The sequence below is a fragment of the Osmia lignaria genome, chromosome 12 (genome assembly GCF_051020975.1).
Source record: "Osmia lignaria lignaria isolate PbOS001 chromosome 12, iyOsmLign1, whole genome shotgun sequence".
In the NCBI taxonomy this organism is placed as follows: Eukaryota; Metazoa; Arthropoda; class Insecta; order Hymenoptera; family Megachilidae; genus Osmia; species Osmia lignaria.
In genome coordinates this window covers 6,086,431-6,100,979 of record NC_135043.1, presented here as the reverse complement: position 1 = coordinate 6,100,979, position 14,549 = coordinate 6,086,431, and the positions used below count along the sequence as shown (strand labels likewise).

The 14,549-nt window shown below is 40.3% G+C and overlaps 1 protein-coding gene across 7 annotated transcripts in view; it reads right to left on the bottom strand.

Moving 5' to 3' along the window:
- Positions 1-243: 243 nt before the first annotated feature.
- LOC117603119 (nephrin) overlaps positions 244-14,549 on the bottom strand; it is a 278,717-nt gene continuing 264,411 nt past the window's right edge. For 4 of the 7 annotated variants that reach the window (XM_034321926.2, XM_034321925.2, XM_034321930.2 and 1 more), the window contains 6 exons: positions 13,558-13,878; positions 8,912-9,256; positions 1,453-1,740; positions 1,186-1,280; positions 700-972; positions 244-579 (listed from right to left, as the gene is read on the bottom strand). In XM_034321926.2, the coding sequence (XP_034177817.2) occupies positions 502-579; positions 700-972; positions 1,186-1,280; positions 1,453-1,740; positions 8,912-9,256; positions 13,558-13,878 (1,400 nt within the window). In that variant the 3' untranslated portion in view covers positions 244-501. The remainder of the gene's footprint in view (positions 580-699; positions 973-1,185; positions 1,281-1,452; positions 1,741-8,911; positions 9,257-13,557; positions 13,879-14,549) is intronic. The other 3 variants (XM_034321928.2, XM_034321927.2, XM_034321931.2) reach the window with 3 other exon arrangements.

Below are 14,549 nucleotides of genomic sequence, written 5' to 3'. Positions count from 1 at the left end.
TTGTTTGTTTATTTATTTTTCTTTACGGACGGCTAAAAAGGGTCCGTTAATTTGACGCTCTTCGATATTCAGGACCATCGATGCCGATCGCTGCGCTATCGGACCTTTTACCCGCGAAACAGAACAATTTCTCCTAGACGAAAGATCGATACCATGATATCTCGAGGAAATTCGAGAGATCGCGATCGAATTCTCATTATAAATCTATCACAAATCATTCGGGAGCATATGTGTGATATATACTCGTACTATACTTCGCGCAAACATTTGTTTCCTTTTTTTTTTTTTAATTACTTTCATCGTTCTCCGTTTAATTAATCTTTCGTAACATTCGTAAAGAGAAAGTTTAATGGTAACATCGTACGTTGAAGTGCTTAGTTTTCTCTTTATCTTTTCTTCTTTATTATTATAAAGAATTTAAGGTTTTTTTTCTAGCAACGGGTGAATCGAGAAACATGTAAGAGCAAAATTATACATGGATCGAAGTCGAGATTTTTAAAATCATGTCGTTGGTGCGTTTGAGACTGGCGGTGCGTCGGTACGCCATATTGAATTACCCGATTGACTGATCGTGGTGATCTGTAAATAAAAAGAATTATAAAATTTGAAGAAATTAATATGCTACTACGAAGTTACAAGTCTGGTCACTGTGAACGATCGTCTGGTAAATGATTATACGATTGATCTATTAATCGCCACCTTATTGTCGTGTCCGATTAATGGAGTTTCTGCCGTGGTCTCGTCGCAGCTACGATTCATGTACGGATGCGGGGGCGGCACATAAATCGGCTTAGAATGACTGGCGACTTGCGCGTAAATCGTCGGTTCCTGAATTGGCTGCCTACGCGTCAGAGTCGACATGGCCAGCAGTTGAGGCCGTTGAATATTGGATACCTGTACCGGCTGATAACAATTAGGAGGTATTCGTCGGTTGCCACGAAGCGACAGCTCGGCGTACGTTAACTCTGATCCCTGCAAAATCAGACGGACAACTCGTTAACGATTATGCAAATCACGGTGGATATAGATTTTAATAAGCAGCCGCAGTCTCCTCCCTCTCGGCGTGTTCAAACTTACAGACTAAAAACGAAAGCGTTTTCTAAATGTAGAAAAATATTTTCAAACGCGTAGGATTTGAAATGAAACATTTTCTGATAATATTAAATTAACATAGCTCGTACTCACGTTGTTCGTATTGGTAAAAGTACTTGCATCGGTTCGTGGTTGGTGCAGCACATAACGAGGCGAAGCACCCTTGCATAGTTCGGCATAAGAATTTTCTATGAAAATAAAAAGAATTAGAAAAAAAGAAATTAACTCGATAAATTGTTTTCTTTTCTAATCACGCTGCGTAGCAACGTTTTGCAATAGATTACATTTACAACCGGAACGTTGAACTCTGGCCATGACGGTGGTCGAGGTAACATACCAGATGCTCATTAAATTACCCACCATTAGCGTGAGGAATTATATCAGGGTCCTTCTCGAAGCTCTCGATGCTGTCGGAGTTGAGAGGCAGGGTCGACGATTTATCACGTGGAGAGGAACTGCCGGTTCCGGACGCAGCCAGGTTTGCCATGCCACCGTCGTCGTGAGAGTCCTTGTCCTCCTGAGGCCTCGGTCGATACCGTAATCTCACCGCCAGTACTATCACGAAGATCACCAGTAGAAGACCCGCTGTCGCACCGACCACCGCGCCCAACAATGGTCCAGACAACGACAGCATCCCCGGGGTGAGAGCTGAAAATCGTGGTAAGTGGTTTCACTCATCTTTTTTCATCCGGGAAGGTTGGGATTCGGTCGTCGAGAGGAAATTGGTCACAGAGAGAGGATCTTTATGCGGGAGATATCGATACTCTACGTTCCTGATCTTTGAGTTTAATCGTTCAATGAGAAAATTAACCCCTGAGATGGCGGACCATGGAGAGAGCCTCGATTTTAATTTAATACGTTTTATAAGTTTGGGTCTGGATTGACTTCGAGTTCGATGTTCAAAGATTAACACGTCGACTGTCATGGCACTGAACAATACCACCAAATTTCAAAAATCAAGGGAAAGGAATAGGGAAAGTTAATATTAATTGTGTTAAGACCAATAATTAAGTAATGCTGTGATGGTCGAATAATTTAAAGAGAATCCTAAGTAGCACTGTTACAGTGGAAAGTATAAATTGATAAATGAAACAATCATTAATATGTATACACATTTATTTTCAGTGTCAGTCAACGTGTTAAGGAATGAACTGGATGAAGTGGTGCAAATTAGACAAGTGGAACAGGAATGGTCCCTGATTAGGCAACAGACCTGATTCTAGCTCGATTAGTGGAATAGGATCACCGTTGGTTCAACAAGCACATTAGAGACCGTTACTTGATCTTATAAGTGGCTGTTAATGGTCAGACAAGTAGCACAGAGACACTTCGGATCAGGCATGTAATGGTAGTAGTAGCCAATACTCGCTAGCCAAGTGGTGTAAGCTTGATCCTGTTTTGACTAGTGAAAGAGGATCATTATTGATCATATAACAAGACTAACAATAAGAAGCTTTGATCATTCAGTAAATAACCATGATTGGTTAGATATGCAGTATAAAATTCATGATGAACTGTACAAATAGTACAGCAATTGGATTTCAATGAGCAAGTGGTATAGGTCTATTATAAGTCAGACATGTATTCAACATACCAGAAAATCGTCATGTCAATCCTAATTACTTTGAATTTACTTCTGTTATTAATTTTGAATATTTTTTAAGAATTTAACAACAGAAATTCAATTTTATCTTGATACCTTTTTGAATAAAATAAAAAATAATTAATGAATCGCTGACCGTTCGAGTTAAATGATATAAGAAATTCAAATATTCAGTGTGATACTGATTCATTTGCTCGCACGATTTCGACCGGCAACTTGATTTACCGCGCACGGTGCATTGTAGGTAATAATGGATTAATATCTCGATAATAAACGAGCTCGGGTCTGATTAACTACGGTCCAATGCGTTTCGTATTTGGCCATCGACAATTATGTAAATGAAATATCATCGGGGGTTGATCGTCGTTTCCGCTCGCGACAACGTTATGGATGATGGTCGTTCCAGGGAAAATAAGGAAAAGCCGACGTGCAGCTGCGGGCGAAGTTTAACGTTATCGTTATCGCGCGTTATTGTATAAATATTTCACCTGGGACGTTTAATGGCCCGTCGAGGATATATCGAGTGATTTCTGCCCGGGACATATATTTTTCAATTCTGCACGTGACTATGCCGCTTACCTATAGTTTGTCCCTCGTAAAATCTATGAAGTACGGGTTAAAATTAAATGGCCCTTTAAATTTCGACTGACCTGATTTTCTTCTTACGATACTATACTTTGCTATGGATGCTCTATTTTCGTTATCTACAAGTTTATTACCTTTGCTTTTATATTTGATATATAAAATTATTCTCTTGTCCATATACGCTTGTTATATATAAATCAAATTTCCCCAGAAAAAATGGGGATGTCAGGAGGTCCCATCCTTCCCCTTAGGCATCCCCGAGGAGAATGGCAAGGATGGAAGAAGGGGTCCCATCTATACAGGAACCTGGTCTTATCACGTGAACGTACATGTTTACGCGGCAGAATTTGAATTGATATTTATTTATTATTCATATTTCTCAGTTATATACTAAATTTTATATTATTTAATAATTAAAAGTTACATTATTTTTGTTTCTAAATTACTTTTAATATTAATATTCTAAGGAATGATTGTCAATGGCAGTGAAAAGAAGCTGTGCGTTATCTAGGCATATTTCACACTACGTTCGAATGAGTTTGTAGCAAAACTCGATTTCATTCGCATGCAACGTCTACAATGATTCAGGTGAAACACATATCTACGATCAGAAGCGGAAGCACGTGGTTGCAAGCAGAAATACCTGGTCACGTGTTATCCCTGACAGTTTTACTACCTCGATGAGTCATCGTGTGCTCTAATTCGTTTCGTTCTTTCTCAGTCCACGTAAACTCGTTGACGGGCATGGTAATTACAAAGCAAGAAAAAAAGAATCTCTAATAATAAATCGAAGCGTTAGATTGAACGATGATTTTTTCTTATGCTTAGTACATATTATCGTATGTCTGACTTATCATGGTTACTTCTACTGTGATTCATAAACGCGTCACTGTATCCTTTCCACTTATCGTAACGATTGTATTAATTTGTTGTAATAAATAATTAAAGAGGTGAAAATAGTCTGATCTACACCAGTGTAGACTATTATTTTCACGGGCAAACGTTTAACAGACTGTCGAAGGACGGTACACGTTACCGAGCGATCCACAAACAGCTTCAGTAAAGAACCCTCTAGTTAGCTCAAACAGAACACCATCAACACACAAAATACGTGCTACAACAGAACGGACAAAAGGAAAGAGAAGACAATCTCGAAAGGCTTTTCCACAGTGTCTCCAGTCGGAAAAACACAAAGTGCCTCTAGAACCGACCATGTTTTCGCACGGAAACCGTTTCCCTTCGGACAACAACGAACAGTTCCCGAGACAATAGGGTGGAAAGACGAAAATGGACCATTCAGTGTATCCCGCTACCACGGCGAATGAATGAACGAACGAACGCGTCAAATAAATGATGACATTCTAAAAGCGTGCACAGACTTGCCATCGGGTCGTCCGTACGTGTACGTAGCGCAAGAGAAAGGGGATAGAGTAGCTCGTAAAAGGTAGCTCGTAAAAATGTACGCTTTTCAGGGGATGCGATCGTAAAGGTAGTTTCGCTTCAATTCTTTACCGTCGTTGGCACTTTTTGAAACTTTCGAAACGATAAGTCGAGCCCCTGTGAAATACGACCGATATTTCAGCTCTGATTCGTCCTTGCGAAATCACTACATTTTTTTCTTCTTTTTTTTTCATATATTCGAACGCCCACATTTGCTTATTTGCATGTGTGTAGTGTACGGTGACGTTATTCGTAACCCTCGGACGGCGGACCATGGAGAGAGCCCCAATTTTTTATATTCGAGCGAAGCTACAGTTAAATGCTATTTAATCTTATTTAGAATATATTTTAATTTTTGAACCAATTTTATTAAACAAGGGAGAATGCAAAGGTTTGATAGCCCCAGGCACCAGGAATCTTAGTCCGACCCTATCCGTCGAAACGTCGATTCGTCCCGACGCCAACTGTCTCGCGGATTAACCGAACCGGCTAATTAGCGATTAATCGATTATATCCGCCCCGTGTAACACCATCCGCTCGTGTTCGTGTCTCCCCCAGGTACGCTTCGATTGAACCGATTTATGTAAAAGTGACCAGTCGACCGCCAATTAGTCGATTTACTTGATTATATGGTAGGTCTACTGCCGATAAGTAGATTATTAATGAAAAAAAAATAAATTGGAAGGCTAGATGAGTCGTTACTTTTGAAGATTTCTTACTGTAAACGTTATGAGCTAAATGGTTCTTTTCAATTTTGCAAATAGAAGAATAACGAAGAATAAAACAAGAATATCCTGAGGATGACGTGTTTGCAGAGAACGTGAATCATAGTTACGCCAGCTATGAATCTAGGATTCAGATGCACTGTCCAGAACTACGAGGGGCACTCAAGTTCGAGATTAATCAAAATTCACTTAAATTCGCGAACTCCTCTAATCGAGTAGCCCTCTTGTTCCGCGCCCGTGATTCTAAGTTGATATTAAACGCAGAAGGCCGTCGTTGGATTCAACACAGCCGAGCTTGACGCTTCCTCTAATTCCGAAGATGGAACGGGGGTTAATTTGAAAGCAATTTTATATTCCCAGCCCCTACGTTGGAAACGTTTTTCGCTCATGTTAATTTAAAGCGACATCGCTAAATCGTTATTTAACTGTGATATTACATTTGTTTGAAAATTTTTCCATGTTTCTTTTCCCTGGTGAACGTACAAAAACGTGAAGGATATTTCTAATTATTTAGACATTTCTGTTAATAAGACAAATACGGTGGTATATTATTTGTTGTTACACGTTTGTCTACATCGGTATTGATTCAGCTAATTATAATATGGTAAGCCAACAAATCAGTTGAAAACACAGGAGTTAAAGCAGAAACTAAATTTACTGCTTCTGTCAAAATTCAACGTTCCTACGTTTTCCCAGAAGAATACCCGTTGGAATGAATATATTAAGCTGCTGAAGCTCTACTCAAAGCTTTACTTGAGGGATTACCTTTCGAAACGGTAAAACCAGCAAACATGTTCCTGGTTTCACATCACAGAATCGTACTTAATTTTAAATCACGTTAAGTCAAATCCCTCAAAGTCGACTGTTGTCTCGAGAACTTATGAAACTCGTCATTTCCATTCGAAGAGCTAATCGAATCACCATACTGTTACGGGGAAAGATGGAAACGCGTTATTGTGACGGTCTTAACCAGTCAAACTCGAGTGTAACCCAGGAAGAGACGTCATTTCCACGCGACGAATTAATCGAATCACCGGCGAGATACACACCGAGTCTGCAAACGTACTTCAGTGTTTACTCGACGAAATAACGTTCCACTGATATACACGTTTGCCACCTCAGACGGATTCCAATTACGCTGTTCATTTATTTATAAGGCCAATCACTGCAGATATCCGGTACATCCCTTAGGAGCAGAGTGGAAGAATTTTGAAACTATTAACCCTCAAACGGCGGACTATGGAGAGAGTCCCGATGTTAAAGTTTTATCAACTTTTTGATGGCGGACCATGGAGAGAATCCCAATCTTAAGGTTCAGAACTATCGAGCGTCTATGCGCAAAATTTTAACAAAATAAAAATCTAAAATTATTGCATATTCCTCGTCAATTACTCTTTGAATCCCTCTGTATATCGACAGAAGGGAGGATCGAGTTCAGCCGCAGACCAATTTCGGTTGAACGTCCTCTGGCAGAGGGTGTGCACGTACAAGTGGTTATCTCAGTGGTGTCCCTCGGTGGCCGAGGTTCCTGACTTCTCTCCTGTGTACGTAGCGACCGTTTACAGGATGTATACGCGAAGACCTTTCGCCACGAATTCGCGGAGGGGCCGTCTATTTGCATATTCGCGGTGGTTAGCTGAAAGACGTTTTGTAATCAGGTTCTGCGGCCCGTTTATCGGTTCAATTTAACCGTTAACGGGAAGGCCAGCGGATGTTTCATAACCGACGATGCGTTACGCCTGGCGTACGGCTAATGCTGCTCTACAAATTTAATCACTACCACCGTGGGGATGGTTCGATGTCTAACGGGACGATACAACGTCTGGAATTAGATCGAAAGCATCTGGGACAAATTGGTTTTACGTTGGGTTATTTGTGGCTATTAATGGCTTCGGGTTGAAATCTCAGAAAGTGATAATATCATTTTAATTCTATCGAATTTACGACTTTCAAATTTGAATAGGAACAGCGAGAGTTATTTATGAAAGAGAACCTGTTGAAAAGTGTATCAATCCAGCTTGTACACTTGTTCTAATAAAGTTGCTCGGATTAAACTCGATTCGTACTCCTGCGAGTCCATCGATGAATAGATCCGATAAGATGATTCAACGGTTTAACATCGACAATTGAATTCTATTAGGCGGCTAGTCGGTCGTGGATCAGTTTTACACGAGATTCTCAGTCGAACTTCGAAGGATCGAACGAATCGAGGGTGTACATATGTCGATCCGTGTTTACGCCGTTCCTGAATTGGCTTTCCCGAATTTCGATGACGTTGAACGTTCATTTTGGATTCGATATTCAGTCGGATTTCCCAGGATGATCCGATGATTTAATGATTAAAACGGCAAGCCAACTGATCTCTACATGATCCTGGATTAAGTGTGGATTACGTTTTGGGTCATCGTGAATTCCGGCTTAGATATTGCAGCACGTTTGACAGTATAATTTGATACTCTGGTGTCGCGTACAGAATCAACATTCAGCATCGATTCTGATTCATCGGCGCGAATACCAGTCATAACCAGTGGTAATTAATCAATTAATCCGGACAGAGACATTTTAAAACTAATTACTTCGAATATATCTGTATAAGATTTGTAATCACATCAAGTGATAAATAAATTTTGGATTGGAATTTTTCATGGGTTTTAAGAAAATTTCAAATAGATCAGAAAAATCTGGACTAGTTTGATCCTGGATAAGTTAAAACCCAGCGGATGGATGCAGAATTGATAAAATAACCAACGATCACGACGGCACGATGCGCTCAGACCAGAAGGCTAACTAGTTTGGACGCAAACTCGATCGAATTTTAATTTGCGACCAATTCAGAATGGCTCGCTAACTCGAAATCGAATATTTAGTTCGGTAGTTTTAAATCAGATTCGACGCTCTCAATGTTTCGCAAGAATTAATTAATCCGCGATGTCCTGCCACGAATTATCTTATTTTTCGAATCCGAGATCGAGTAGATAATTTGAAAATTGATACGAAATTATGATAAAATTATATTAACACCTTTTTAGGAAGGATTCAGATTGAAGTCTAAACAAATATCAAATAATATTAAAAAATTGATTTAACCCTCGGATGGCGGACCATGGAGAAAGGCCCAATTTGAATTTAATTTTGAGTTTCATATTATTTCCTTTACAATTTCATTAAAAATTATTCTTGCAACATATGAAACTCTTTCGAAATAGAAATTGCCCAGATATTAGCCACTAATAAGCATCGCTATAATTGGCGAATTTTAATTAATACTTCATCGAATCTCCCGCAAGATCGATCGAAACTCAAAGACCAACCTGGTTTCTCGCATTCTGGGAAAGGATGAAAGACGGATGCAGGATTTGTAAGAAGGTGAAAGGACGTGGGTATGATCGAGCGTTGGAGGATAAATAAAAAGGGTGGTCCGCGATGGCGCACGCTGACTCGAAATCGAACACTAGCTGGCCCCTACCTGGGTGACGTTGATGCTCCTGTGTCTTACCCTCCTGAACATAGTGCGGGCTGTGAAGAACCGTGGCGTCGCTCACCGCGTGCTTCGTGAACGTCCTCAGGGATAGCACCAGACCGGAGTAACTCCTCTGCTCGGGTAGATTCGTGATCTCGAGCATACTAGGCGTCATGCTACTCGCGGAGCCCAGAAGACGATTGGTGTAAGCGTCGAACACCTGCAGCACATAGGTGGCAGGCCGAGGGTCGATGTACTCGCTCTCAGCGCAGCTCACCCTCACCGTTGTCCGACTCTCTTCCATGATCGTGCAATTCTCCGGGGGTGGAGGTTGCGCCAGCCTCTCACCTGCTACCATACCGGCACAACACACCAGCCTCAGCCATCTTCTACAGCTACTTCCGGGGTCTTTTCATTGGGGGACATGTTCAAGGAGAAGGGGTGGTGTTTATCGTTTCTCAAGGGACGTTTTTCCGGACACCCTTTTTTTTGTGGGAACGCGGGTCAAGTGGTTTTCGGTTGGGTTTCGGGGATGGTTTTCACGGCAGACCGACCGGAATAGCGGAGGTAGTTTTCATTTTGAGCGACTTTAGGGATCACCTTTCCCGGACCTTTTCATATTTCGTTTGTCCCGCTGACGATGCGCTTGGTGTTGGTAAACGTTTATCTCTGGACATTTTGTGTTTCAAGGAAGTCGGATAGGTTTCGAAATGAAATTGTTGAATTTTAATAATGTCTTGGATGTTTGTCGAGTATCAAGATGTTTGGAATGAACGGGGTGATTTTTGAAGGAACGAATAAGGGATAAAACAAATGCGATGAAATGAGGCTACAGAAAATTAACGGAAAGTTCAAAATTTTCTTCAGAAACTATGGTACTTAGAATTATATTAATTTCTCAACATCCTAATACTTTTTAGTTTGTCGTTGAAAATAAAATACTTATCTCTTATTGAATTAAATCAACAAATTTTCCATTCAATTTAGAATAAATTTTTGCTGTAGGTTCGAGATCGTAGCTTGGTTTTATCATAGCGTAACAAGCGCGTCTGACTTTTCGTTTGGTAGCTAAGTCCGTGCCGGAAGTTCGGCGAACGAGCGCTTTATCGAACGGAATATTCGACAGAAGAAGCATTACACGCGTGAACGAGTCGGAACTGCTAGACAGATCTTTTTTTTCTCCGCTCTCTTTCACGCTGTGAAAGTTCCACTTCGACAGGGGTGCGAACCAATAAATTGGCGGACGAGAATCAAGTGATGCCGGTCAACGATATCGACTGCTTCGACGGGTTTCGTTCGAAATTGCTCCCGACTATCTGGCCAAATTTTGCATTCGTTGGTTCATCAAACAATTCCATCTTTTTTTTCCACCCTTCAATGGTGTAATTACAGTTTCAAGAGAAAGATATTTGAAGTATTGAGAAATAAAAGAAGGTTGTTTGGTTTGAAAGAACAAATACGAGTACAGCGGAATTCGAAAAGAATTCAGGAAAGCTTAACCGATCGGTGTTACTCTGTTGCAAACACGTATCAAATTTCTTTGAAATTAGTAAACATTTGTACTTGAAGCGTAGCATTATCAACTTGCACAAAGCCAGAAAGAAATACCCACATTTGCGCGTTTTATCGAGCCGAGGGTGAATATCATTGATTCGCGCTACTTGACGCTCTGCCAGCTCATTTATTGACGCATACTACTGCGCCCGAGACCCATCCACATTCAATACCCCGAGAACAAACAATATTATCCGGTTTACAATCTCCCGTTACCTTTATCGAACAGCTGTGCATCGTTTAAACGCCATTTAATTCTTATTTTTCCCTAAACAAATGAAATCTACGCGATTGCCCATTAAAAAGAGACACAGCACGCTTTCAAAGCATTTACCCCCAATAAAGGGTGGAAAAGTCAAAAGGGCGTGAAACGAGTATAGAATAAACTAAAGATACATCTATTTTTGCATCGAATCCATTACATTCATAAATTGATAATAGTTCAAACATTTTAGATAACGTCGTTTAATTAACCTAATTGCGAGAGGCATACTATACTCGAATAACCAAAAAAAAAGAAGTATTAACGAGAGGGGTTACAATTAGAACGCGAGCCAACAATTCGGACAGACTACACTGATTTCCAGTTAGCCAACGGACAGAATAGGCAGAGTCAACCACCCCTTCTTCTCCTCCCCCTGAACCCCAATTAGCCACGCATTATTAACGCGTACTGTATACAGGCCGTTTACGGGAAAGCTGGCCCCGCGTTCCACGGTTAATTGTTAGCAATTAGCAGGAAGAATGAGCTTGCAATCTGACAGACTCGCCAGGAGAAAATTATTTTGCCAACCTACCAAGGGGACGTTTCTGTCCCGGAAACAGTTCTTTGAATCACTCAAAAAGATGGCTGACCGGTTGATATTTCATGAATCATTCAATAAAATCATTCGACCGTTCGTTAAGCAAAATCGATCTAATTAAATCTCTAAACGAACGCTGCGAAATTGATTATCGTAATTAGCCTCGATAATTAAATACATCCCCCCCTGTCGATTAATTAACGCGATGAATAATATCGCCAATTATAATTAATTGATCATAACTAATTTAATTAAACTATTAGTTAACCATGAATGGATCAAACAAATAAAATTCAGTATATCGATTAGAAGAAAGAATGAAAAGAGAAGTGGAGAAACAATTCGATGTCTCGAATGTTAATTATCGGACTGGAATCGCAAGCTTTTCACTCGATACGCGATTCAACGATCGTTTGCGGATAAATCGGGCTGCATTTGCATTTCTCATTCATACGGTGCAGCCACAACTAACGACACACGGACCGCAGAGCACAGAGGACGATAATCGAGGTCGACGGGGACGAGAAGTCGATTTAGGTAGGCTGCTGGTGATCGAGGATCGAAGCGATCGATCTCGAACGCCTAATCGCGCGTCTACGATACGAGACCTCGAGTATTTGCAGTAACGCGATGGTGTAGCGCAAGGAATTTTTTTTTTTCTTGTAAACTGAGAAAGTACGCGCTGAACAAACGTAGAAAAATCAGCAGTACGATAGACTCTCGTTATATTGCCGTGGAAAAATTTTCAAACTTCCAAATTCTCATTTGGAGGGGTAAGGGATATAGAAGAGCCCCTCATGAGGCAATATAACAAGGATCTATTTAAAAACGGCGAAACAATTCCTATCTTAATAATTTTGATAATTTTGTAATTTTTGAAAATCATAAAGAATTTGAAATGGACGAATGTAGAAGATATTTAAAAAAGTAGATTATGAAACATTTCAATTTTGATGTTTCAACGAAACGAATGTGACATTAAACAACCCGTGCTTTACGATGAATAGAATGTATAAACGTAGAGAAATGTAATGCGAAAAAATGTGAATTTAACGTACAAAACGCGAGTCTGTTTGTAATTACGAAATTCAGTTCAGAGGTGGGTACTAAAATTAGGGCAAAGAGCGGTAAACCTGAGACACGTGTTTCACAGAGTGTGTTTTAAACGTCAAAAAAAAAAAATAGAAATTTGGAATGAATACCTTTCAGTGTGTGTCGCAAAAAAGTGTCACTGTATCTAAAACGTATTTTAAACTCGACATATATGAAAAGGAACTTTCAATATGAAAAAGGCGTGTTAAAGAGTTTAATCACGATAATAAAATCTGATTTTAAAAGAAGCAACGCAAGATTATATAAAAACGGTAGAACGGATAAAACATATTTGAAACGCGAAAGCATTGAATGCAAGAGACATTTTATGTCAGTGTAGAAAACGCGGATTTAACCGTAATAACAAGATACACTTTGAGTTTGATAACCTTGCATAATATAATATAAAATTATGTTGAGAGTGCACGTAAAAATAGTATTCAAATAAACTTCAATGGGAACAACTAAAAGGCACTCGCACATTAAGTAGTTTAAATAACACGTAGTATTTATCACTGATTTTCCTTTCAAAAGACTCTTCATATGAAGTAGATTAAAATTACTAATAAAACAGAAAAAGAGAGCCACATTTAAATAAGACAAAAAAATTATTCAAATCTACCCAAAGTTCAGAAATGAATAATGCAAAGTTCTTCATAAATTAAAAACTCATCAACGAGTGTATCAAAGCGTCTGCTAATTTTCAGCTTGAAATAATGAACAAAAGCGATAAAGGAGCTCAATTTAAGAGACAAGTGATCAGAAATATTTTCCAACGCGTATAATTTATGTTGAATAAAATAATATCTAATCGAATCGAGAACGGACCGTGAGCGGACTACGAGCGGATCGACGGTACAGACCCAACCCTAAGGAAGGATGAGGTAGGCGTTTGCGATTGGATTAATGAGAAGATAAAGAGCGAAGATGGTTAATTGGAGGAAGGAAAAGAAATCGATAGAGAGCCATATAGAATAAGGATGGATACGAAGAGCGTAGGAGCGCTAAATAAGAAGAAATATAGATAATCATGTGAGCTCTACGATGCAAGGCCGTGCAGCGTAGCAGACAGTGCTGAAAGGAAATCGCAAATAGTGTGCATCGTCGATATCGCGTGGACGAGGATCGTGTATCGTCGTAGATCCGATCGATCCTAGTTTTGGCCAGGTTTTCTTGGTCTCGTTCAAAGAGAGTCCAACTCACCTGTTCGCCTTTCGGGTAGATTCAGGGTGGTGGCACGAAAATGGACCGTCTCGCTGCGACCCTTGCTGTTGCTGGCGTACACGTAGACCTCGTAAGTGGTGCCTGGCTCGAGATTGCCCACCGAGAACGATGGAACTTGACTTGTCTGGTTGTACACTGTGCCGGTCGGTTTCGAGGATGAGCTACCGGTACCCGCTTCCCTATCCACCTGTATCGTGAATTTCTGTGGCAAACCGCCGTCGAAGCCCTCTGTGCACTCCACGTACAACGAGTCCGTCGTTTGGTTCAGAAGAGAGCAATTGTGCGGCGTGTCCGGGTGACCTGAGAAAGTAAATAATTAGTAAGGTCGAGCAACTTGTATAGCCGAGTGTTCCGAGACGGTTTCCCTCCAGGATAATTTATAATCCTCGCATGGGGGACCATGGAGAGAGACCAAATTTTAATTTAGTTTTGCATTTTGTACTACTTTCATTTTCGAAATAAAACACTGTTTCTTTCAAAATTAAACATTTCATTTTCGATTAATATCCTTGAAAATTCCTTCATCACCTGCAGTCTGATTAATATCTCTTCGCTCTACTTCTAAATATAGACACGCTTTATTAGTTACATCCGGATCCTCGGATGTACACCATTTATTTTCCCCGCCAAAATGACAGCTTAAAGCGTAACGATTTTCCGTTAAGGGTGTAATAAACGTGTTCCTATTCGACGAAACAGTAATATTGCTTTGTGTAGCAGAGGATCTCAGATGACTGACCTGTGATTGCGTCGACGACCGAAGGCGACGCGATTCACGAAGTCAGAGAAACTAGCATGGCTAACGTCTACCCTTCCTACGAAAACGGAATACAGAGAGGGTAGAAACACTCCCGAGTTCGTCCACGTACACGTTGCATCCCGAGACGACGACGTTTCGTCGTCTTTAATCAACAGATACCAGTTTAGTTAGGTCTTCGCCCTATATTCGACCGCTACATCTCCTCGAATGT